We start from the raw sequence: 27,248 nt of genomic DNA on the forward strand, positions 1-27,248 counted from the left end.
CTCAGTGGTTCTCTCTTGGTCATAAATAAGAGTTTTATAAAAGTTAGTAAGAAATACTCTTTTTCACTCAACCCTGAGAAAGAACAGCAGCCAAAAAGCTGGCCTGGCAGTCACAGCTAGGTCTTGGTGTTCTCCTGTTGAACACAGGCAGTTCCACAGAATGCTGACATCAGAGATCACTCTGTGACCATGACAGGTCAAGACAAAACACCATCGCTCCATACGTACTCATGTCTAAACTCAAGCAAGGCAAGAACATATTCCAAACCACAACACTGACCAAACGTCCCCCTACTCTGCCTAATGAGTGACCACTTCTGCTTTACCATTGATAACTTCAGCCTCATACATTCCTCCTCCTATCTATAACATTTAGGAGACTTAATCATAGAACCCCTTCCATTTCCTGACAGCATCCAATCCAGAGCAAAGCCCTTATTCCTTGAATCCTCTCCAAAATCACCTTATACCTGAGTCCTATAAATCTTTTCTAATACCCTTTTACTGAGATGCCCTGCAGTCCCCAGTGGTGTGTGGTCTTCCCACTGCACCAAGTCAATACATCCAATTTGGTCTGAATTCAGGAGTATGTTCTTGTTGGTCTTTGCTATAGGACATTGACATCATCCATCTAGAAGTATGTTATATCATTTGCAGGCTAAATCTGTCATAAATTAGGCACCTGTACCTTGGAGAAGGCTGACAATAATCTTGGACATTTCTTGAATCTCACTGGCTGATGGCACCCATTTTCCCCATGCTATGATTTGGATGTTTGTCCCATCCAAATCTCATGTTCAAATTTGATCCCCAGTATGGAGGTGCAGCCTAAGGGGAGGTGTTTGGGTCACATTGCAGGGAGCAGATCCCTCATGAATAGATTAATTCCCTAGGGTTGGGGGCGGTGAGTTCTTGTTCCGTTAGTTCCCATGACAGCTGGTGTTAAAAAGAGCCTGGCACTTATCCTCGCTCTTGCTTCCCCTCTCACCATGTGTTCTGCAAATGCCGCTCCCTTTCTCCTTCCACTGTGAGTGGCCTGAGGTTTTCTCCAAATGCAGATACCAGCACCATGCTTCTTGTACAGCCTGCAGACCATGAGCCAAATAAACTTTTCTATATAAATTACCCAGCCTCACGTATTCCTTTAAGCAACACAAAGACAACCCATCCCTGACTTAATTCCAACAAGATTATTTCGATGTTCAAATTTTTAAAACTTCCTGAAGGCTATGAATACCAGAGTACCTATAAATATACATATTTCCCACCCAAAAGGACAGGGCTCTTATTTCCCATCAGGCTGGGATACAAGTTCTTTCCAAATGACTTCTAAGATGTAGGTTACTAAAGGTTGAGTGCAGCACATCTCGTCTGACCATATACACTAAGGATGGATGTAGGTCCACATTAACATGAAAGCACTTCAAACTTTCCATCTGTTCAAAGAGGAGCCTACCCAGAAAAACCGCAAACATCCTGCATTAGCCTCTGACCACCCAGAAGAAAACAGCAAGCTCCACCTGGTGTTGACAGCTCTGCCCCATCTCCCGCAGAGTAAGGGGGGAGTCTGTGCATAATAAAATCTTTCTTCATGTCTGAGGAAAGCAGTTCTTTGGTGCCCTCCAGCCGGTCCGCAAGCATCCTCAGGAAGCCACTTAATCGTCTTGTTGCAACAGTTGTGGATTCCACCTGCTAGGAACACAGAAGTGAGTCCTGGCCCAGATGCCAGCAGAACTTACTGCCCAGCTCAGTCTCCACAGTAGACTGCAAAACTGCCAGCCACCCGGGATGGACATTAATCCATGTCATTCCAAAGGGGAAGGGACAACCTGAGCCCCTAAGAATATATCATCATTTCCTTATAAACACTGTTAATTCTAAGCTGCCTATTGTTTGCAAAAAATTTTCAGAATTTTGTCTAGAAATAGAGATCCTTGGGAAAATGGTACAGTCTGAGCTTTGCCTTTTGGAAAGCAGGTCACTGTCCTAAGATGAATGCTTCAGACAGAGAAAGCAACCTTTGCTCAACTCGGCTCTAATCCACTCATCTCAAAACTAATCAAATAACACCCCTGTTTCAAAAGGTAATAAAAGAACAGGAGGCCAACAAATACACTGAGGCCAGGATCTCTAGTACAGTGAGTCTCTCTTAACTAGTAATCTGATGTGTGCTAAATCTACAGTTCTCCTGGCCGTATTATTCATTTACTCAACCAACATTTTCACACTGCCTGCTACTGCCACTGTGAAATACAGAGCTGTCTGTACAACATCACAATTCTCTGGATCACCACGTAACACACGGCACTCCACTCATTCTGCAAATCACACAGCTCAGCAGTGCAGCACAGTAGACAAGCCTGGCTCATGTGGGAAGAAGTATCCTGGGGTCCTTATGGTAGGACTGCAGCTGGCCTGGGCTGCAGCTACCATCTTTCATTCCTAGCTTGCCTTTACTCCTTACCAGGAGCAGCTGCCTGGGTATGCCGGCCCGTAATTCCACGTCTTCCTTTGCAGTATCAAATACAAGCCCCGAGATGGTATCCAAAAGGAAATCTCCCCATGAACTAGGATATGCACCAAGGGGGGGAAAAAAAGCCAAAACAGTGAGCACATACGAAATATACATAAAATAGTTATTGCTAGTAAAGTCAAAAGCTACAAATTGGATTACGGCTTCCCTGTCCAGGCATTTTGAGTTCCATTAATTGGACATCACTCAGCATGGAAATCTAAGACCTTCATCAACCACCCTGTGTCCTCCCTCCCCATTCCAGACACTCACTTGCAAAATTAAAAGTGGGAAGCTAGGCTTCAATACTGATTTCTCTTAAAAGCTCTCAGAAAATCAACCATAGACTTCCATAAAACAGGAAGTTCAACAGACCAAATTTTTAACAAAAGTGTCTGTGAGAGGAGATTTGTAGGAAATTTAAACAGTCATTATAGGACCTAAAACCAAATTTTATGTGCAATAAATACAACAGAAATTTGGGGTAACAGCAAGATCTCTGGATTGTGTAATTATTTGAACAGTTGTATGTTGCATTTTCCTTGTCACAGACAACAAGGGATGCTATTCCTGAATAAAATATCTACCATCAATAATTCCAAAATAATTATGTCTAGCAGTGGTTTTACCAGGGGATAGAAGCCAGTGACTAAAAATAACATCTAGGGACAAGCATCCCTATTCAATTACCTTTGCTTTCTCTGGGGTATCTGGAATTGGCTCATTCCTAAGTGTGTGCCGGTGTCAGAAACGCACTCTGTGGGATGCTCTCTTTAAACATTTCTTAGCAATTTAAAATTTTCCTGTGTCACCAGCAGATTTCCAATTGCCGGACAGTGGAAAATGGAAATTCACAGTATGACTTTTACTTCTCACTCAGTAAGCAAAATTAACACTGTTATGCTTCCCTCCCAGAAAAGTTGCAAAGGAGGACAAAAGCCACATGAGAGACACTTTTCCCAAGACGTCTACTACCTGGCAGCCTCATTGCTTTGTGACTTAATGTTATATCCAACCCTGCATCTGTTAGTGAGTCTCAACCTGGAGGGCATATGCAGATCTCTCAGCACATAAAATGTGTGCTTCCTTTGCAGGGTTTTGTAGGTGGAAGTCATACAGCAACAGCTCGTGGAGGAATTTAGTAGAAGTTAAATAGTGCTCTTCTAAGAATATTCGGAATAGATATTGGGACTTCCCACAATTTAGGAATATCTCTTTAAGGGTTCACTTTGGTAAAACAACCAAATCAACGACATACAGCAGACTCCCAAACACTCCAACAATGCTACCTTGAGAGGTGTTAGGAAGAGGCCCCAAATATTCACCTTTCCATGGTACCTGAAGAAGCATTAGGCTCAAAGCACAGGATTATTTCTGGGGAGCAATGGCCTGCAAGTCACATCTTCTCATTCTAGCTCCAGCATCACTGACCAAGACACAGGTCAAAATCCAGCCTGGACACATTGATCATGGTACCCACCCACGACCCTAGGCAGGCAACTTCTGTAACTTAGGAAGCTCTTCTCCAGCCCCAGCTGAATGGAGAAGAAATGCATAGGACCCAGGGGCAGCCGGCCAGTTCTTCACTCTTGGGACTGGGAAACAGAGAGTGAGTCAGGAGCAAAAGCTAATAGGATCAATGAGATAGAGGGAGGTCAGAGCACCAACTGGTGATGGCTTCATGTTATGAGTAAACAGAAGCTACAGAAGGAATAGAAGAGAGAAAATACCAGTTGCTAGCAAACCAGTTGGTAGCAGCAAGAGAAATGGAAAAGAGAATTACAGAAAAGGAGCAGCTGAGAAACATGAATGATGGGACCCCAGCAGATGCACGATGTTCAAAGGGCCAAACTATGTGGTCCAGAACTGCTGAATCCAGAATGGACTTCTGATTCCAGCCTCTCCGTGGCCTGGCCCTTCTATAGTTTCTAGGACTCACTCCCTTCAAGTGACCCTGTGCTTCTTGAGCTGGCTTTGGTGACTTTCTGTCCCTTAAGATGCAAGGAACCTACCTAGCCACAGTGATGAGGGCATTTTTCAAAATGGAAGCCTAATACAAGCTTGGGCTTTCTACTTGTGGGAAAGGTAGCACTAAACTAGGGCCAGACCTCAGCTAGTTCCTCCAGTAAGTCTTTTAAATGTAGAGGTGAAATTCACACTGAAGTCTGATGAAGAAGCAGAGGTATGCTTACTAACTTGTTTTGCAAGTTCTGGCCTTGAAGGTAGGAGGGGACTTGCCATCCCTTGGACCTAGAATGTCCGCTCCTACTCTGATCTGCTGACCCACCCCTACTTACTCATCCTTAAAGACTCACTCAGCACTGGTGTTATTTCTGAAGCCTTCTCTAACGCCCCTACTTAGCTAAATGCATTCCTCTAAGCTCCAAGAGTCTCCTCCGCAAACCTACAATAGAATTTATCACACCATCTCTTCTACAACCACTTCCAAAGTATAAGCTCTCTCAAAGTCCCTTCAATACAATCTTTGCATTCCCAGCAACAAACACAATGTCTAGTACATATCTGCTTAACACATTAACTCATGACTAGTGTTTTTTTTTTCCCTGAGACAAAGTGTCACTCTGTCGCCCAGGCTGGAGTGCAGTGGTGAGATTTGGTTCACTGCAACCTCCACCTCCTGTGTTCAAGTGATTCTCCTGCCTCAGCCTCCAGAGTAGCTGGGATTACAGGTGCACACCACCACACCTGGCTATTATTTGTATGTTTTTTTTTTGTAGAGATGGGGTTTCACCATGTTGGCCAGGCTGGTCTCAAACTTCTGACCTCAAGCGATCCACCCACCTCGGCCTCCCAAAGTGCTGGGATTACAGGAGTGAGCCACCATGCCTGGCCATGATTAGTATTTTAAATATGATTTGGACCAGCAAGGTTGCTGCTTTTGGATATAACTCACACAGCACTGCCACCCAGTGAAGAGGTACTAGCTGAAATGAAACATGATTTTAATTGGAACTGCTGTCAGCACATGCACTTTAGTTCCTGCTGTTCCAGACTGCCTGTCCGACTTTAACTTCCTGGACTGTAAAAACAGAAACCCTCAAAAGAGACCAACAGATTTCAATGGGTACAGAGTTTCTGTTGGCATAAAAATGCTTTAGAAACGAACAGTGGTGATGGTTGCACAAGACTGTGGCTGTAATTAATGTCAAACTATATATGCTTTAAAATGGTTAAAAATGGTATATTTTATGTTCTATATATTTTATATTAAAAAAAAGAGAGAGTACGAGTCCAGCCTGGCATCACTAACACACTGATGTACTCACAGCTCGTCTCTTTCTTTCCAAACTATAGGACTCTCTATTTGGGCAACGCCCCATGTCCTACATAGAGTCAGGTTCATGATGTCCCCAGGGGCAAGTCCAGAGGGGCCAGTCACATACATGGGACATCAGAGGAATGTGGAAGTCAGCCAAGGACACAGAAACCCTGGGGTCTGCATAGGAGGTAGGGGCCAACTCCCTCATGTCCCTCCTGAACGTGGCTGCTGTGGGCCAGGACTCAGCGCTGTCCTAGCATGTGCAGCCGGCAGGCAGTGTTTACTTGTTCTGGTAGGTGCTGATGGTCACGTGAGTCGAGTGGGCCAGCCCCGCAGGAGTATCCGCTTGATGAATGGTTCCTCTGGGAAAGTACAACAAATCACCCGGCTAAAGGAAGGAATAGGAAAGGGGAGAGAAGTTAGTTAAGTATTCCTTCTCAGTCCTCTTTATTTCAGGGAGATAAATATGGGCTTTGAGTCTCAGTTCGCCATTCGAGAAACCACGACCTCAAGATGCAGTGGATATGCTGGGCTCATGTCATGTGCAGCTAGTCTAGCTTCTCTGAGTCCATGAGCCTGTCACTGTTAACCACAATCCACGAGAGGCTCTCAGTGCCTGAAGGAACTATCTTTTCATTCTCAAGCTGAGACTAGACTCACCTGAGACTACCCTGTCCTGATATAGGGATCAAGGATAGTAACACCCTGTGCCTGGGAAGCCTGCTTCCTCCCTCTTGCATGCTTCAGTGGTTAAGAGTAGGAGCTTTAATTTAGAGTCACATAGACACTGCCACTTACTGGCTGATGATCTGGCAATTACCTGCCCAAAGTCTCAGTTTCTTTATCTGTAAAATGGAGGTTCATAGCCCCAAAACTTACAGGATTATTCTGAGGGTTAGAGGTGCTGCTTCCAAGCTCTTAGGGCAATGACAGGCATGTGATTGGATTACATGATTTGATCTGCCAGTCTCCCACTTCCTGATAATTTTTGAGTATTTCCAGGTGCAGGGTCTGTATCTTACCATCTTGTCTTTCTCAGAGCCTACCCTAGCAAAGCACCTAGCACTCAACACAGGCTCAATGAATGTTGGGATGAATTAAAAAACTATACAATCCTTATTTGAACTGAAAAATCAGATGTAATCAAAGATTCATCATTTTCCTAGGCAGCTGAGCCTCCTCTACCCTATTCCAAGTGAGTGGACCAAAACATTCTCCCCAAAATTACTCCTTCCCTGAGCTACCTCCTTCCTAATCCCACTCAGGCCAAAACATTCCATACAGCAGCTACCTACAGAGAAAAGAGGGAATCTTGAGGGCAGCGCATCTTCTCTCTGCAACTACAAGAGTCAGTCTAGTGCAATGGTTAAGACCATGATTCCTGGAGAAAGAGCTCAAGAAATACGAGCTTTAAGCAAGAGGAATATATCATGATATATATTCATAAGAGCTATCTTGGTTGCAAATTTTCCCTGAATGACAACAAACTGACAGTACTTCAAGTAAATGCTTTACTGATAATTATAACTATCGTTTACTGAGTGTCTCTGTGCCAGCCTGAGTGAGACTCTTATGTATACAGTCACACGTCACTTAACAATGGGGTTATGTTCTGAGAAAAGTGGTTTGTCACTGTGCAAACATCAAAGTGTACTTACAAATCTAGGTAGTATAGGGTACTACCAAGACTACATGGTACAGCCTACTGCTCCTAGGCTCCAAACCTATACAGCACGTGACTGTACTGAATACTATAGAAAACTAACACAATGATGTTTGTGTACTTAAATATATCTAAACGTGGACAAGTAAAAATACAGTATAAACAATAAAAAATGGTACATCTACATACTCTGGGTGAGCCCGTCAGTGATAGTAAGTGAATGGGAGAACCTACGACCCCACTGTACACTTTCATATGACTAGCAAAGAAGTAGGGTTGTTTACAGCAGCATCACTACAAACACGTGAGTAATGCGTCACACTACAACTTTTTTTTTTTTTTTTTTTTTCTGAGATGGAGTCTTGCTCTGCTGCCCAGGCTGGAGTGCAGTGGCCGGTTCTCAGCTCACTGCAAGCTCCGCCTCCCGGGCTTACGCCATTCTCCTGCCTCAGCCTCCCGAGTAGCTGGGACTACAGGCGCCCGCCTCGTCACCCGGCTAGTTTTTTGTATTTTTTAGTAGAGACGGGGTTTCACCGTGTTAGCCAGGATGGTCTCGATCTCCTGACCTCGTGATCCGCCCGTCTCGGCCTCCCAAAGTGCTGGGATTACAGGCTTGAGCCACCGCGCCCGGCCCACACTACAACATTTTACAATGGCTACGATAACACTAGGTGATAGGAATTTTTCAGCTTCATTATAACCTCATGGGACAACTGTCACATATGTCTGTTGTTGACTAAAATGTCAAGTGGCACATGACTGTATATTTCATTGATTTCATACACATTTGCCCCACCCTCCTGGCTGGAAAAGACAAGTAAACATTCTCCTCTACAGTCTCCTGAAGGAATGCACTACAGCAACCCTACAGAGACCCCTTTTGGACTCCTGACCTCCAGAAGCATAAGATAATGAATTTATGTTGTTTAAACCAATGATTTAGTGGTAATTTGACAAGAAGCAACGAGAAAACAAGACAGACATATAGATATTGCCTCTAAAGATTCTTTTTTTTTTTTTTTTTTTTGAGACAGAGTTTCGTTCTTGTTGCCCATGCTGGAGTGCAATGGCGCAATCTCGGTCACTGCAACTTCCACCTCCTGGGTTCAAATGATTCTCCTGCCTCAGCCTCCTGAGTAGCTGGGATGACAGGCATGAGCCACCACGCCCAGCTAATTTTGTATTTTCAGTAGAGACGGGGTTTCTCCCTGTTGGTCAGGCTGGTCTCGAACTCCTGACCTCAGGTGATCCACCCGCCTCGGCCTCCCAAAGTGCTGGGATTACAGGCGTGAGCCACCGCACCCCACCTAAAGATTTTTATTGTAAAGGAGGCAGCAAAATAAAATTTTTCAATCCTCATAGCCTACAAGGTAAATATCATGATCTCCATTTTAATAAAGAGGAAACTGAGACTTGGATAAATAACTTGACCAAGGACATACAGCTAATAAGTGACAGCAGCTGAATTCAAACTCAGATCTGTCAGATCCCTGAGCCACAGAGTGGTGTTTCCATCACAGGGGTGCTCTCATCCTGGGAGTCTGGGTCTGCAGATGAACTGCACGGGCTGCCACTGTTGTAGGGACAAGAAGCAGATAAGGGCTCCAAGACCCCCACTGTCACCCTCCCATGCCCATCCCTCAACCACAGCCACTAAGCCTATTTCATCTTTGGGCATTGACACAAGGTTTTGCCTGAAGAGGCCCACTGGTTAAAAGCTCAAATGTGGGCATGATGCGGTGGCTGGGTATGGTGGCTCACGCCTGTAATCCCAGCACTTTGGGAGGCTGAGGCAGGTGCATCACCAGGTCAGGAGTTTGGGACCATCCTGGCCAACATGGTGAAACCCTGTCTCTACTAAAGATACAAAAAAGTAGCCGGGCGTGGTGGTGGGCACCTGTAATCCCAGCTAGTCGGGAGGCTGAGGCAGGAGAATCGCTTGAACCCGGGAGGTGGAGGTTGCAGTGAGCCAAAATTGCACTATTGCCCTCCAGCCTGGGTGACAGGGCGAGACTCTGTCTAAAAAATAAAAAAAAATAATAAAATAAAAAATAAAAATAAAAAACCTCACATGCACATACACAGTTGAACAACACTGCACAACATGGTCTTTCTCCGTCCAGGAGACTCAGGGCATCTCTTAATGGACTCTGTGTTCACTGAGTGTTTAATGGGCATGGCAACAATACAAAGAATCCACACCCTTTACACTTAGAGGCCACTATGAAGCCTGACCTTCTCGGGCAGAGCAAGTAGCCAGGTCATTAGCCTGAGTAACTCAGCCCTGACCTCCAGACTATTGATGGCTTAGTCTTTAAAGATAACCAACCATGAATCTATGTAAACATGGTGCAACAAAAGCAGAAGCTGGCAAACTCTGTGAAGAGCCAAATGGAAATGTTTTTGGTTTGCAGGCCATGTGATCTCTGTGGCAACTAGTCCGCTCTGCTGGTGCTGAGTGAACACAGTACATTAAGGAATGGGTGTGGCTGTGTTCCAATAAACTCTTGACAAAAACAGGCAATAGGCCAGATTTTCTGGCCCATGAGCCACAGTTTGATGACCACTGACTCAAAGCATTAAAAAACCCAGTAAGGCTACCTTTACTGTTGTTTATTTATTGAAGTATCCTATAATATAGGTACCCATCCTAAAAAGCAAGATTGTTTCCCTTAGTTACTGGGAGGTAGGGAAGGATTCTGAAATCAAGAAACACACAAGGCACTGAGTAAGAAACAGACTAATTATAACTTAGAGACACAAGAAAAACAATAAGTATATGCAAATGTGTCAGGTTGGCAGAATCTTTGGAATGGTTTAAAATAACTATTGTTTTATGCTAAAGGAAATTAAGTCACATGTTTTAAGAAAAGAGTATAAAGTTGAATCATGGAACTACTATCCCTCTAACATTCTTTTCCTCAACAACTTCTCCTGCTAGGGACTGGCTATGTTCCCTTCCATGTTAACTGCTCAAAGACAGATTTTCTCAGCAGCAAGATGCCAAGGAACCTGCACATGATCAAGCCACCCAAATCCCCGGAGAAGGAATCCTCAAGAGCTTTCCTGATTACTACTGTTCTGGTAACTGTATGCAGGGGCTACAGAGATAGTGTGCCATAAAACCAGGATGAAAATGAGTCACACTGGAATTTTCGCAACAAAAAAAAAACTATGGGATCCCTGGCTATCCTCTGCCTAAGCAACTTCCAGCCCTGTGCTGACCACTGTCTTAGATGTGCAGAAGCTGACCAAGGCCAGAGCTTCCATTTTTCCTTTAGAGCAGTAAATGGTTCACTGAATTCTCTTTCTTCCTGTTGAACTTGAACTGCACATGAAGACAGGTTATTTGGGAAATGAACTTAATACTTCCTTAACTCACGTCTCCAAGCGCAAACCACCAAGACTCCTTCAGAAATTGCATGTGCTGGCTGACGGCAATGAGAGCCACCCTGCCCTGAGACCCAGGGATACATTCCCATGGGGACCATCACACAAACTCTAAACCTTGAGCCTGAACTTGTCTTAGCAACAGAGAAAACCACAATGGCTCCAACAATGAGGTGCCCACAATGGTCATCACATACCTTCAGCATAAACTCATGCACCGGCCTGCCGATCCTTTCCTCGGCCTCCACGCTGTATTCTCGTGCCAGGGGCACAGTGGGGTGGTAGAGGCGCCAGTGTTTCTCTCCCTCCAGCTGCAGAATGAAAACCTAGAGACCCACAAGGCCCAGGAGCATCAGAGAGCTTCCTGACAAGTCACATACAAAGTGCTTCTGGAATATTAGCCCTCTAAGGGCTTAGGCAAATATATAGGTGAACCTTGAACAACACAGGTTTTTTTGTTGTTGTTGTTAGAGACAGTCTCACTCTGCTGGCCAGGCTGGAGTGCAGTGTCACAATTACAGCTCACTGCAGCCTCTCAAACTCCTGGGCTCAACAATCCTCTTGCCCTAGCTTCCTGCATAGCTGGGAAGCTGGCATACAGCACAGCATCCAACTAATTTATCATTTTTTGTAGAGATAGGGTGTCACTTTGTTGCCCAGGCTGGTCTTGAACTCCTGGCTTTAAACAATCCTCTTGCTTTGGCCTCCCAAAGTGATTACAGGTGTGAGCCACTGCACCTGGCCTGACGGCATGGGGATGAACCGTGCAGGTCTGCTTATATGCTGATTTTTTTCAATAAATATATTGGAAAATTTGGGGGAGATTTGCAACAATTTGAAAAACATGAAAACTATCAAAAGAATTAAGAATGTCATAAATGCATCCAATATAAAAACATACATAGATATTAGTCTATCATCTACTACCATATTCACAAATCTATTACAAAAGGTTAAAATTTATCAAAACTTACCCATACAAATACTTCCAGACCATACATGTCACCATTTGCAGTCAAGAAACATAAATGAACTTAAAAATGCAATGTGGAACAGCTGAATAAAATTAACTTTAGTACATATTGTACTACTGTAATAATTTTGTACTACCTCCTGTTGCTATTGCCATGAGCTCAAGTGTGATGCTAATTATCTCCACATGAACCGTTCCTCTCTCCAGTGAATTGTGTATCACAGTAAAAAGTGATCTCTCAACAGTTCTTGTGTATTTTTCATCATGTTGAGTGCAACACCTTAAGCCTTGAATAATACCATGGGACCCATATGAAGTGCCACTATGGCTATTCCAAGTACTCCCAAGAAGCAGAAAAAAGTTGTAACATTACAAGAAAAAGTTAAATTGCTTGATGTGTACTGTAGACTAAGGCCTGCAGCTGTGGCTGCCCACCGTTTCAGATGGACAATTCAGCTTGTAAACAAATGATGTAAACTTACAGTACTGATACAGTACTAGAAATATATTTTCTCTTTCTTACAATTTTCTTAGTAACTTTTCTCCAGATTACTTTATTGAAGAATAAAGTATACAACACATATAACATACAAAGTAAGTGTTAACCAGTTTATGCTATCAGTAAGATATCTAGGCAATGGTAGGCTACTAGTAGTTAAATTTCGGGGGAGTCAAAAGTTACAAGCAGATTTCAGACTGCACAAGGTGTTGTTGGCGGCACTAACCCCCACTCTGCTCAAGGGTCAACGGTACAAGTTTCCGATAAAAAATAAAAATGAAAGATGAGGAATGCATGTCATTCCACAGCTAAACGAAAGTTGCCACTACCGGGTTTTATTTTTAAAAACAGGGAATCATGAATCCTGACACTTGATATTCATTCTTTTCACTTTCTTAGAGCCTCGCTGAGTTCTTTATATTCCACTATCTCATTCCTTTAAATCTTCTATCAGACAGCTGAAAGCCCATAATCTCTGATGGAAAAGCCAAGCTTCAGATATTACTGAATGTCTAAATCCTGAATGTTGAAAGGGCCTGGGCAGACAGGAAAACTTAGCATTTTTTATTCTTTAATCAGTCAAAGATATTTTAATATTCTATTAAAAACATTAAAAATAACATTTTGGGAAAATGTATTGATGTCAAATTGCTACCACAGGAGAAAAAAGGGGACTTTTTACTAATAACTCTGTGTTTACACCTTATATGAGGAGAAAAATAAAACTATGGAATACATAAGCCAAAGAGTTAAATTTGTTTGGCAGCCACATCAGCCAAAGAGTTATATTTGTTTGGCAGCCACATCAGAGTGAAATCAACACTTGTCAAGATGCCAATGCTTAAGTGAAACCATGACCCTCATTCAAGCTGCCCCAAGATTTCCACAAATGGAAAATATATACATATTTTTGGCAGCTACTGAAAAAGAACAAAATGAAAGCAGATGAAGGATTGTGACCTCACCTTATTAAAGACCATACTTTGTGAAATTAAAGGAAAAGCCAAGCACACCTTTCTGTAAATAAATTCAATAAATACTTGTTTCAAAGGAATGTGTGACTCTTTAAATTAGTAAGGTTGGAAACAATGTCTTCCTTTGAGACAGAATGGGAAACCAGTTTAGTGGGATTTACTTTGGCCCAACATTTTGATGAAATCAATATCTCCAGACACTGCACAGAAAGAGTGAATACAGACCTAAGAGCCTTAGAGAATAATGTGAACTCACCCTGACAACTCTACTAAACCAGGCTCTCAACAACTCATTCTTCCCAGCATGGGGCAATTTTCTCCCTCTCTTACCTCGACATCATCATAATGGGGCGGTAGGCCCTGAGATCCTGCGGGAGTTATGTACACATTCGAGCCAACCAAGGAGCCAAAGTAACATTCCAGCTTCTCCTGGATCCTCCAAAGCTCATCCTTTACAAAAAAAAGGAAAAAAAAGGGTGGGGGGGTGTGGTGAAAAATGTATTAGAAATAAGAGTAAGAGCATGCTCTTGTTCACTTAGGAAGTCTTTACTGCGCAACTATTATATACCAGATACTGGGAATTATGCAATGATACAGCCAATACCTGTGCCCTCAAAAATCTTCCATTCCAGTGCAGAAACACCATGCAACAGATGTGAACAGATAAAGGGGAGACTGACAAGGTGGGCAACTGGGAGTCCGGAAGGCTTTTAAGCAAGGAAGGACACAATCCAGTTTACATTTTTGAAAGCTCACCCTGGTTATTGTGTGAAGAATGCACTGTAGAAAAGAGTGGAAATCAGAGAGACTCGTGAGGAAGCTTCTCAGGCAGCAGCTCAAGCGAGAAGTGACCGGGGTGGTAAGAAAGGCATGGAGGGAAATAGAAGAGTGGGATGCACTCTAGAAGCAGGACAGACAGGACTTGCTGACAGACTCAATGTAAAGGAGAGGAGTTAAAAAAAAATACCCCTGGGTTTTTGACGTGGGCAATCAGTTCCTCTTTCCATGTAATGAGATGCAAAAAACTTACAAAAAACAAGTTTTCAGGACAAAAAAAAAAAAGGAGTTTTATATTAGGAATGTTAAGTTTGGGATGCTAAGACCCCCTACATGGAGATGTCTTTAAGTCGGTCTGAAGTTCTGGCAGAAACGAAGGACTGTAGATTTACACTTGGGAATTGCCTACATAAACTGGATATTTAAAGCAATGGGAACAGAAATGATAACATAGGAAGAAGGTACAGACAGAGAAGGAATAACAGGCTGGGTAATGTTCCCTCTCTCTACTATCAACTCTTTAGAGCAGACATCAGACTGAGGGGCCTAGCGATGGGCCATATATTCCCATGAAAGAGAAAGAAGTCTGATTTTACCAAGGCTGACGAGAAGAGAGTAGGGGGCAATTAGGCCATGTAGATATTAGCACTTGCTATGTGCCAGGCACTGTCTCCAAGTGCTTTACACATATTAATTATGCAACCCTCACAATAACCCTGCCTCATCAAGAGAGTACTATCATTACTTTCAGTTTAGAGAGGGTACTATCATTACCTGCAGTTTACAGATGAGGAAACAGAGGCCTGAGAACATGCAACTAGTACACGATGGAGCCAGGATTCAAATGCAGGCAGCAGGCTCCAGAGTCCACACCTTTCAGATAATTTAAGAAAAGACAAATCACACAGGACACTAAAGAGACTGAAGTTTTAAACATATGAATGTACAGTGCCTGGCACACAGACTGCATGACAACACATTTAAATATTTGCTGAGCAAACCGATGACCACAGCTTGGGAGTCCCTTCTACCACAGGAGTGAAAAAGAATCCACTGTATTAAAAACATCAAGTGAGAAAGAACTGGGAAGAACTGGGTCAATACGAAAAAAGACTTTTTTAAGACACAGTCTGCTTTGTCACTCAGGCTGAAGTGCAGTGGTGTGATTACAATCACAGTTCACTGCAGCCTCGACATCCCAGACTTAAATGATCCTCACATCTCAGCCTCCCAAGCAGCTGGGACTGCAGGTGCATGCCACCTTGCCCAGCTCATTTTTTTCTTTTTTTTTTCTCTTTTTGTAGAGATGGTGGTCTCACTTTGCTGCCCAGACTGGTGTCAAACTCTTGGATTCAAGTTATCCTCCTACTCTGGCCTCCCAAAGTGCTAGGATTACAGATGTGAGCCATGGACTTAGCCAAGGACATCTTTATACAGACTACTGGGCGTCTCTATTTATAGATCTCAGAGTTTCTACTTAACACAGAAAAAATAAATGAATATCATCTGAATAGCTCCAAAGAGTTAACAGAGCTCCAAAAGGGCCTAATTTATTTCAGGGAAAGGCCAACAGGACCTGGTTCTGCGATTATTTTTATATAGTAACTGGAACCACCAGAAAACCAGGCTTCTCTCTGTCTCTCTGATGGTGCGAGAGGCCTTTCGGAACCGTACAGGTGATTCTATGGTTCCCGACCCAACTATCAGGGTCTGTAACTGATGAATCCATCTCTGGTCCTCTTAAAGGTTACTGAAAATGCTATCAATGGCACAATTTTTCTATTTCACCAGGACCTTTAGCCTCTGAATCTGCCAACCGTGGCCTACTAGAAGAGATCTGGAGCCAAACCACCTTGGTTCAAGTTACAATTACAAGCAAGGTGACTTCAGTTGTTTATCTTTAAGATAACGATATTACCAGTCCCACTCAAACACTGTGGCGAAGAGCATAAAACAACTTATCACAAATCCTATTTAAATTGCAAAGCAGTATACAAGCCATATTGCTTTACTAACATTGACTCAAGCACAAACAAGGCTCCTGAAACCTGTCTTCTCCTTTACCACAGGGCTCGATATCCGGCGAGTCCAAGGAGGACCTAGAACAATGAAAGGGAGAAGGCGGAGGTCTCTCTCCTGGCTGGCTGTGACCTCCCCTCTCCACTGACCTACCCCTCAGGATCAAAACTCAAGGCCATGGCTAAAATAGAAGCCCACGTATATGCCTAAAGAAAGGCAAAAGCAAACATACAAAAAGACCTACTAAATTTCAATTTACGTCTTTCAAAGTATGGTAGGAAAATGCCTTAAATTTGAAGTCAGAAACCCTTATCAGCTTGGAATAGCTATGGAAAGGTCACATCTGTGAACTCCAGTTTTTCTCACACAGAAAATGGAGTCCACAGCCAGGTGCAGTGGCTCATACCTATAATCCCAGCATTTTGGGAGGCCAAGGCAGGTGGATCATAAGGTCAGGAGTTCGAGGCCAGCCTGGCCAACATGGTGAAACCCCATCTCTATTAAAAAAAAAAAAAAAAAACACAATTAGTCGGGTGTGGTGGCACACACCTGTAATCCCAGCCACTCAGGAGGCTGAGGCAGGAGAATTGCTTGAACCCAGGAGGCGGAGGTTGCAGTGAGCTGAGATTGCACCATTGCACTCCAGCCTGGGTGACAGGGCAAGACTCTGTCTCAAAAAAAAAAAAAAAAAGAGAGAAAGAGAAAAAAAGAAAATGGAACAAAAGCTGCCCTATTTCAAATGCCTGTTAGAAAGTTCAAAAGTTTAAATATATGAAATTACTTTTAAAGTCTAGTCTGCTAAGCAAAATGCAAATAATTGTGATAATTCCTCTCACCAGAACTTTTAATATATGGATTACTGAAAGCAAGTGCAAACAACTTACTATGGCTCCCTGGTTGCCCCCTTACTCGTTTTTAAACTAACTATACTAATAAGCTGTGCACAGTCTGAGACCCAATAAACCAAGGGTGGCATGTTCACTCTAACAGTCTCTCAACCTGGCCAGGGATAAACTGCTTCTAGACTTCCTCTATTCTGATGTTAATAAGCCCATTACTAAAGAAACACACACAATACCAAACCACCTCATAATGTAGTACTTAGAATCCAGACTCTAGTGGAAGAGAGTGAACTCCTATGGCTTATAGGTCTCTTCAGTATGGGTGGTAGAAAGAAATTAAAAAAAAAAAAAAAAAAAAAATGCCCAGCACAGTAGCTCATGCCTGTAATCCCAGCACTTTGGGAGGCTGAGGTGGGTGGATCACCTGAGGGCAGAAGTTCAAGACCAGCCTGGCCAACATGGTGAAACCCTGTCTCTACTAAAAACACAAAAATTAGCCAGGCATGGTGGTGTGTGCCTGTAATCCTAGCTACTAGATGGGCTGAGGCAGAAGCATCACTTGAACCCGGGAGGCGGAGCTTGCAGTAAGCCGAGATCATGCCACTGTGCTCCAGCCTGGGCAAAGAGTGAGACTCAGCCTGAAAAAAAAAGAAAAAAAAAAAACAAAAAAAAAGGCACATCCTAGTCTGGCCTGAGGGCTGAATTTGCCCTGAGAAAGCTCATCCTTCCTGCTTTAATAAACTCAGCCAGAGCCTAGTCAACAAGGCAAAAGAAACAGGTTCTTGGACACTGGAATCCCAGACGAGGAATGTGCAGGGCTTAAGTGGATGAGCAGAGAAAAGTCCTGGGGGGAGATGATTCTAAAGCAGAGAAATGACAGCCACAGTAGATACCACACATATGCCAAACATCACCTCTCTGCTGGTCTATAACCAAAGTACACACAATCAAATTCACTGAATTCATTTATGTTTAGAGTTTTCAGGTTTCTAAAAACCGCTCTTACAAGTGCTACTTCTAGTCAAGGACTAGCTCAGCGAGAAGCATTTTATTGATGGTGTCCATATTTTCTGAATTCAAATCATAACTTGGTCTGACAAATGATTTGTAAATTCTTTTTGAGTGCCTAGGCCACAAGGTTAGCATTTCAGGGACATTTCAACTTCATATGATTGCTTGAGATGGAATAGCTGGAATCAGGACTTGTCTTGAATCTAAGAGTACTCATACTTCATACAGAGTATGAATAGGTTCAAGATCTTTTAGACAAGAAAGAAAGGGAGGGGTATTCACCAGATGAAGGCCGGTGGGATGTAACAAGCCCCTCAAATTAAATCACTGGAAACACTATTGGTAACTGACAACAAAGTCCCAGAAGCCATCAATAAAGCCAGAATTCATTCCTCTCAACATGGAACCTCACAAACCCCACTCTTTCTCCTCCTATGTTGCCATTTTGACTTAACGGAGGGTCACAGAAGGGGGTTTCTGAATGGGGATAAAAGTTTATCTAAAATTCAGAACAGCCCCTCACCTGTTCTGGGCCATCTGTCATGAGATGAGATACAGATCTCAAACCTTGAGGAAAACAAATTAGCTCATACTAAATCTGCATTTTATAAATGTAGAAACCGAGCATAGAGGAGGCAAATTATTTCCCAAATGTCAATCCCTGATATAGAAAAAAAGCAAAACTTTGCCAGTCCTCTGCATTTGCAAAGCAAAGATTTCCTCCATCTATGAAGCCTTACCAGGAGCAGTTCCAGGACCCTGTACCTCAGTGTCACCCATTCGGGTGTCATTAAGGGTGAAGTCTCTTTACTGAACTTGCATCTAGCATGTGATCTGGTCATGGCTCTGAAGCCTCTATTTAGACGCAGGCAGTAAAGGGAGGCAACTTCGGGAAAAAATGATCACCTTGATGCTATCATGCCTTAAATTACAGTGATGTGACAAACCAAATAGAAATGTCTATCATATAGAAAAACATAAACTGGCTCACAGAACATACTCCTGCAGTTGTAGTGCCACTTTAATGACTTTATAAACTTGCAGTATAGTTTTTGCAGCTCGATGATACCCAACAATGTCTACCCTGAGTTGCTGGAGTTTCTAACAGTTTAGCCAAAACATAACACACACTCTTAATCCTAGTTAGAATGCATTTAGACCAAAGAGGTGCTACCCCTTCTCAAACTGGCAGGAAGCTAACCATCATCAAACTACGTATTCACCCTTGAGCTGATAAGTGGCCAAATGTTAGTACTTTAAAATGTATGAGGATTCTGCAATGGGGAAACTGGTTACCTTAAATCTCTGAGGTTGGTGAAACTGAATCGTTGCCCTTTTCTGATCAAAATCTTTTCTCAGCTGAAGAAAGTGTGCCTTGCCATCTTTATTTAAAACCTTCTTCTTCCCATTGACACACCGGCAAACATTCACGTCTCTTCCATAGTACATTCCCCGGCTGCACAGACTCTTCAGATCTGTTAGCTTGAACAGGGACCGATAGTATGTGGCCAGTGCGGGGTCATCTCTCTGAATGAGAAGGGGCTTCTGCTCCCAGAATTCCTTGAAAAAAGTCTCTGTCTTGATGGGCGAGATTAAACTTTCAAAGAGACTGCTGGGACTGTCAAAGTTTAAAGCTGAAGGCCCCCCAGCTGCTTCTACCTTCACCTGCTTACAGGGAACCGGGCCCTCTTCTTTCCCACTCCCTGCAGGCTTTGCTTTCTTTGGCATCGTTCTGTCTTCAAGACAAAGCAATAAAGAAATGCAAACCTACCAAAAGAACAAAACACACATGGTTAGGTGCCAGGATTGGTGTTAGTGGATCGCGCACACACACAACTGAATGACCATTACACCTTCGTGAGAACTCTCATAGATCAAAGCTACGTCCCCCAGGAGAGGAGACAGCCTTAAGCCAATGTCGTTTCTTCTAAGATATGATTCAGCCTCAACCACCACTCAGATGACATATTCATCTAAAGAAGAACGTGTTTTTCTTTTACACAAGCACTATGTCATGGTATTATTTATTAGGCAGTATAATTATCCCAAATAAACCTATTCAACTGTCTCAGCAGTTCCTACTCATAGGTTCAGCCTGTGGTCCTTGACACAGCAAAGTCAAATATCTTGGATTTGGCTCCCATCAGCATCAGGGCCCACATCTAATTAGACGTACTCTGAGTTACAAACATTTGACTAGAGAACAACTAACAGCCGCCCACTTCCAGGTGCTCCTCACCGCAGCACCACCCCAACTGTTGCGCAGGTCAATCAATGCACCCTGGACCCACAGTGTCTCCTGGTGGCTGGAGCAGGCCACTGCCTTCTCCTGTCTCCACTAACCACCTGAACCTCCTCACTTCCAACTCTGAGCTTATTCCTGAAAACTGCCACTTTTATCAAAAACTCCCCTTCGTTTAAAGAAACAAATAAAGCCCCTACAGGCTGAAAAGTGAAGGTTAAAAGTAGTTACATCTAAAGTCTTGAAAAAACTATAACTTTTTAACTGAAGATATTAAATAATACCAATATCATTAACCCCTAACACAGCACTTCTCCAACTTTAATGTGCACACAGATCGCCTGAGCATCTCAATAAAATGCAGGAGATGATTCACTAGCTCCAAGGTGGAGCCTGAGAGTCTACATTTCTAACAGGCTCCCAGGTGATGCTTCTGCTGCTGACACCGCTGAGTAGCAGAAGCCACTCAGCCAAGCCTTGCAAAGCTCCTTCAGAACTGCCTCTAAACCACAACTATTGATACTTAAAGGCTAGGTCTCCCTCAACTGTTTCCAAGAACTGTAATTCAAATTATTTAAATTTCCTGAGATTGCAAAATTCTATCTTAAAGTCCTTTCCCCGTGGGAAAAGACTCCATTGCTTTCAGCAGATTCTTAAAGGAGTCCCTATCTCCCGACAAGGTTAAGAACCACTGTGCTTATAAAAACCAAAATTTCTCAAAGACTTGTTATTTATAATAAATGGTATAGTTTCCTACTTTGGTGAGTTATCAGAATTGCAAGAATACTGTTCTCTGCTCTTTTGTCATTAGAACTAAGCAGTATTTCAGCTACACTGTAGACTAAGTGGAATTAATGTTCTGGCCTGGGAAGTAAGCGTCCTGGAACGATGTGTTGCATACTGTGTGATGTGTTGCAACTTATGAAAGAACCTTTAGAACGAAACCCAGATGGAAACTGCACAGATTAAGAAAGGAAATGTCAAAATATAAAACCCTCTAAACAGCTCAGTTCCTTCAAAAGGCCAAGTGCTTTTGATAAGGAAACGCAGGACATGGTGGAAAATGAATACAAATTGATACTAAAATCCTACAGGAGAGGGGTAAAGCTTTAAGCTTAGGAAAAAAAAATAAACTTTGGTGTTTAGGATATGTGGTCAGTAAGACACATTTTCTGAAAATGTTTCCTTTAAGTGAAACAGACCAGCTTGAATTCTCAAGGAAAGAACTCACGCTTCGGGAAGGCACAGCATAGCTAGTACATGGAACTCTCAAGTGATGTAGAAATACAAAGAGATACAAAAATGGATTCGGCAAAGGGTAATGCTTATGCAGAAGAGGTTCCATAGCAGGCCTGACTGCTATTCTTTGAAACTGCAGCTTGTGGTGGACGTCTGAGAACTTAAGATTTTGGGAGCGTTTCCACCACCATTAACTGATAGGAGTGGCTCACCATGCCTAAAACGTACAATCATTACGGTTTATACCAACACCTGCCAGGCAGGTGTGGCCTAAGTGACCAGTCCCCAGTAAAAGCCCTGGGCACTGCGTCTCTAACAAGCTTCCCTGGTTGGCAACATTTCACAAGTGTTGACACAACTAGCTGCTGCAGCAACTGAGCGCAGCCGGTGTGGCCACTCGAAGACCCTTGGAGTCTTGCACTTGGTCTCCCCAGAACTTCACCCATGTGCCTCTTCCCTTTGCTGACTGTGCTTGGCATCCTTTCCCTGTAATAAATCAGCCAAGTCCTCCTAGCAAATTGCTGAACTAAGGATGGTCTTGGGGACCACACACATTGCTCACGTTTAATTTTTAAAAACCTAGATGGGTTTATTAGATTTGTATTACTAAAAGCACCCTATACAGTAATTTTATATTCAGCCACACATCTCTTATTGCTCACAATTGTTCCGTTTAAAATTTAAGGGGAGAGAGCAGCAGGAAGATGCAAACGAAAAGCTTGTTTTCTTTAAGCATAATGTATGAATACAGTATAAGCACATTCACCAGAAAGGGTGGCTAAACAAAGAATGCAAAACACTTATGCCGAAATAAAATCACTTAAAAGAATCTTTCCCATCTACAATCACTAACAAAATATACCCCAATACTGTGTAACAAATGCTCTCCTTAGAATATAAATTTCACTACCCATACTGCAAAAAGTTACATCATTTGTTTCTCTATGTTCATGTTGAAATGATTTGAGGCTCCTTTAATTGGAGCCTAAGCTTAGAGGTTTCTGAGCAAATACACTATTTCTCTGATTCTCACACTACTCATACTGTAAGACAACCATTCCTTTTAACAGCTTTCTAGAGCAGAGGGGAGAATAGATGAAGCATCCTACCACATTAAACATATGAAAGTCTTTTTTTTTTTTTTTTTTTTTTTTGAGACGGAGTCTCGCTCTGTCGCCCAGGCTGGAGTGCAGTGGCCGGATCTCAGCTCACTGCAAGCTCCGCCTCCCGGGTTTACGCCATTCTCCTGCCTCAGCCTCCCGAGTAGCTGGGACTACAGGCGCCCGCCACCTCGCCCGGCTAGCTTTTTGTATTTTTTAGTAGAGACGGGGTTTCACCGTGTTAGCCAGGATGGTCTCGATCTCCTGACCTCGTGATCCGCCCGTCTCGGCCTCCCAAAGTGCTGAGATTACAGGCTTGAGCCACCGCGCCCGGCCAAACATATGAAAGTCTTAAGGTACATATCACAATTTTTGAAACAGCAAAAAGTAAAACACATTATCTTAGAATCCAATACTATAGTAATTAAAGAAGACAATGCTTTGTCTAGAACAGTACAGCCAACACAATCTTGCCCATAAGCCTCAGAGACCACTCCAATAGGAGTAAATATTTCTATAAAATCACAGAAAACTTTTTGAAGAGCAATTGTTTTCCATTTGAGTTGACTATAAGCATTAAATGTAAAAAGACTAAAAGATTTACGGTTCATACTTTGGTGACTACCCCACAGATAAACCCTATAAGAAAATCAATGTCGACAACCATACTATACGTAACAGATAAGAGAGTCACTATATTTTAAAGATACCCTAAACTCCTTTTCCATAATATTTGAGGACATGAAGACGTGAGGAAGCTCTTGAGGGAAAGGATTTGTATATCCCCAGAAACAAGCAAGGTGTGGTACAGAGGAGGTCCTCAAGAAATGTTTGCTGAATTTTTCACGTTTTCATCTTTTGTCTGTATACAATTTTGAAGACAAATCACAAAGGCCTTACACAAAACAGTTACGGAAAAAACAGATGGTTTGTGCAGAGGGGATTATTTTTCTGCTGGCAGCTGTCACTTCAGGATTCAACAGTATCGTAAAAGCTAAAAGGCACTTTAGACATCAGTAGTTACTACTAAAGCGGGGGAGGGAAGTATGAGTTTCCACATCCCCTGGGCACTGTTTTACCGAATGTAGTTCAGAGTTACCAGCAAGGTTGTTAGCATGCAAATTTCTGGGTCCCTTATCAAGCCCACTGGATTGCCACTTCTGATGGCTGCGGCCCAGAAATCTGCATCAACATAATACGCTCTCTAGATGAATTTTAGGTCCACTAATGGAGGACAACAGTCAAACGCAGCTCAGTTAAACACATACGGCTGTCAGAAATTATATATTGTTTGTAACAAGGTTGCCCAGACTGACCTAAAACATTTCTTTTTGGCTCAGAGACATGTTAATCAATCCAGAGGGAAAACTGGTTCTCCTATTGACCTAAAGGGGTGATCAGCAGCTATTTTTTAGTTTGATTTTAGAGAGAAAACGGACTATACCTCAATGTATTTTGGTGACCTTGATGTTACAAAGCTTGATGTCCAGGAGGCAAAAACCAGCACCAGCAGAAGCAGCTGGGTCAAACAGGTTCCTCTGCTCAAAGATGAGCCCAGTGACATGAAACTCGAGGCACCAGATTTACAGCTAATGAGTGGTAAAGTCAGATCCTCTTCCTCCCAGTCTATCCTTCCTGAAAACAGTGAATTGCCTGGTCTCAGTAACCTGTTGGACAACCCAGCTGTCGGCCAATCGTTGTGGAATTATTTGCTGATAAATGAATTGGAAGCACATAATGTAATGCAGCTGCCCTTCTCCCCACACACCTGAACTTCAGGTTTCCCAGCTGTAGAGCGTGTCTCTTAGGCCCGACCTGACGCCTGGCTGCGCAGCCCACGTGGAGGCCGCGCTCGCACAGGCAGTTCTGCCACCACCCGGCGGAAGCCGGCACCACCCTCCTTGCCAAACCTCCAAACTTTCTGTGCGCTCGTAACCGGGGTTGCGACCATTAGCAGGGCACTTGTGCGACTCTCTGTGCCCAAGGCTTCCGCGACCATAACCCTAGATCCGGGCTGCACCCACCCTGCCCCGGTCTCCGGGGAGGTGGGGCGCCTGGGCGCGCGTCCCAGGTCCGGCAACCATAAAGCCTGCCACCAAGGCTTCCCGCCGACCGGCAGGTCTCCCACACCCGCACCCGGGCCCAGGTGTCTAGAGCAGCAGCGCGCGCCCCGCTGGATCCGGCACGACCAGGCGTGCCCCGGTGCTAGGCTGCCAGCGATAGCGCTCCACTCACCCAGCACGGCCTGTTGCGCGCGGCCGCGAGCCCACTGCGCGACGGCGCGGCGGCTGGAGGCGGGGCGGCGTGGGCACGCTCCGGGCGGTGCTCCAGCCCCCGCCCCGCCACGCCGGCCAGCCAGTGGTGGGAGCCCCGGGGCCTGGCTACCCCGCGGTGTTCGGTGTTGACGCCCGGGCGTTTCTTTAGTCCATATGGAAGGAGATAAATGGACTTGTTTTTTTTTCTCCTTTTTTTTTTTTTTTTTTTCTGGTATGTGAGACAAGGTCTCACTCTCCCCAGGCTAGAGTGCAGTGGTGCGATCTTGGCTCACTGCAACCTCCACCTCCCGGGCTCAGGCGATCCTCCTGCCTCGGCCTCCCAAAGTGCTGCATTATAGGTGTGAGCCACCCACCCGACTCTCCTTTTTTTCTTTTAACTTGGGGCGGGAGGAGGGGATTTGGGGGAGCGTTTTGCTGCAACCCCGCGCCTTTTATGATTAGAGAAACAGGCCTGAAGAGGGAATACCAGCTGTGCAAGTTTAGGGAGTTGGTGATCCGGATTCTCCCATAGCTTTCTTATGGGCTGTGTGGCTACACAATGCTGATTTGTACAAGCCGAGTGTCATTTATATCATCTCGCTCCGAGAGACAGAATCAATCCTGGTTTTAAAAGATAGTGGAAATTCGTTGCGACTATGGCTATAGAAACAAAGAAGAATTGCAGTTATTTGAGTCCTTTCGGCCTAACACTCCCTGCTTTGGAACATTTGGGTCGGGTCGGGAGGCACAAATGAGTGGGCAGGGAAATGAGTGGCGGGCCTGTGCCTTTCTTTGCTCTGTAGACAGCCAGAGGACCCAGAGGAAGTCGATATTTCATTCTGTCAAGGTAACTGAGACCAGTGGCTGCTTCTAATGGTCAAGTAGCACATGAGCAGATGGAAACAAAGTACACCCTTGTCTAACATTTGTCTAAAACTAACAATAATAGCGAGTCTTGAATCGAGTTCTTCCTGGCTGTAAGGCACCACGCTAGGTGTTTCAAATACTCCTCACTTCATCCTCACCACAACCTTGCAATTACCTCCATTTTACAGTTGAGGAAACTGAGTCAGGAGAAGTTAACTAACTTGCACAAGGTCACACAGCTAGGAAGATGCAGAAACAAGATTAGAGCCAAATCAGTCAGTCAACTGTTGGTCTTTTTCACGTTTTACTAATACTTGTGTAACTAGTAAGCTTCCTGGCAGGTTCCAGTTGGAAAAACTCAAGGGTAACATCAAATTTAGCCCTTACAGGAAAAAAAAAAAAAAGCCAACAACAAAAATCACTAGTTGATATGATATTGGTAATGTACTTTGCTCTTTATTTTGACTGCAGAGTATCTACTCAAGATAATATAGAATAATATTGCTGTTCCTGGGATTCAGAAAAAGGTAAATTCTCACACGTCCACCAGTCGGAAAAACAGTACTGTTGTAGAAAAAAGTTACAATGTCAACATAAAATAACATTTTCTCAGCATGTAAAATGGCCCTGGGATGTCTAACAGAACAAAAGTACATATTGAAGTCAACTGTGTGGGGGGAAATCATACATCTTGTGTAGGAGTTCCTCTAAGGCAAAATTAGTCTATCAGTATGTTCTCTCTGATTTTTTTCATTATAATTCCGATTTCTTAGCACAGCAAGCAAAAAAGTCATGATAGTTCCATCTTCAGACCTAAACAGTGCCTATCATGCCTGTGAAGAAAAGGAAGAGGGGCCAGGTGTGGTGGCTCACGCCTGTAATCCCAGCACTTTGGGAGGCTAAGTGGGTGGATCACCTGAGGTCAGGAGTTCAAGACCACCCTGGCCAACATGGTGAAATCCTGTCTGTAACATAAATACAAAAAAATTATCCAGGCATGGTGGTGCCCGCCTGTAATCCCAGCTACTCAGGAGGCTGAGGCAGGAGAATTGCTTGAACCAGGGAGGTGGGGGTTGCAGTGAGCTGAGATTGCGCCACTGCACTCCAGCTTGGGCAACAAGAGCAAAACTCTGTTTTGGAAAAGAAAAAGAGAAAGAAACTTAGTTTGTGCTTGGGCGACAAGAGCAAAAATCTGTCAGAAGGAAGGAAGGGAGGGAGGGAGGGAGGGAGGGAGGGAGGTCAGGAAGTAAGGGTGGGGTGGGATGGGATGGGAGTGGAGAATGGCTTGCAACCTTGCCTGAGAGGAGGAAGAGGAGGTGAGGAAGTAAGGGTGGGGTGGGATGGGATGGGAGTGGAGAATGGCTTGCAACCTTGCCTGAGAGGAGGAAGAGGAGGTGAGGAAGTAAGGGTGGGGTGGGATGGGAGTGGAGAATGGTCTGCAACCTTGCCTGGGAGGCTTCTAGAATATGTGGCCTTCCTAAATGTATTGTTTCTGGGTTTTTTTTTTTTTTTTTTTTTTTTGGAAAAGTTCTTCCGGAGAACAAGATACAGACTGCTATCCAGTTCCCACCAGAGGTTCATTTAAGTCAGTTATTTTGTTTCTGT

General features: G+C 43.8%; 1 protein-coding gene across 8 annotated transcripts in view; it reads right to left on the minus strand.

Moving 5' to 3' along the window:
- Positions 1–24,833, minus strand: part of RIOX2 (ribosomal oxygenase 2) — a 31,254-nt gene extending 6,421 nt beyond the window's left edge. Inside the window, exons 1-8 of one of the 8 annotated variants that reach the window (XM_010353744.2) lie at positions 24,757–24,783; positions 23,966–24,156; positions 19,237–19,707; positions 13,622–13,741; positions 11,043–11,171; positions 6,077–6,180; positions 2,465–2,567; positions 1,521–1,692 (exon numbers count right to left, since the gene is read on the minus strand). In XM_010353744.2, the coding sequence (XP_010352046.1) occupies positions 1,521–1,692; positions 2,465–2,567; positions 6,077–6,180; positions 11,043–11,171; positions 13,622–13,741; positions 19,237–19,707; positions 23,966–24,085 (1,219 nt within the window). In that variant the 5' untranslated portion in view covers positions 24,086–24,156; positions 24,757–24,783. Of the gene's footprint in view, positions 1–1,456; positions 1,693–2,464; positions 2,568–6,076; positions 6,181–11,042; positions 11,172–13,621; positions 13,742–19,236; positions 19,708–23,965; positions 24,254–24,289 lie in introns of those variants that run through there. The other 7 variants (XM_030939926.1, XR_004059772.1, XM_030939957.1 and 4 more) reach the window with 7 other exon arrangements.
- Positions 24,834–27,248: the final 2,415 nt, after the last annotated feature.

Source organism: Rhinopithecus roxellana, chromosome 1 (assembly GCF_007565055.1).
Source record: "Rhinopithecus roxellana isolate Shanxi Qingling chromosome 1, ASM756505v1, whole genome shotgun sequence".
Taxonomy (NCBI): Eukaryota; Metazoa; Chordata; class Mammalia; order Primates; family Cercopithecidae; genus Rhinopithecus; species Rhinopithecus roxellana.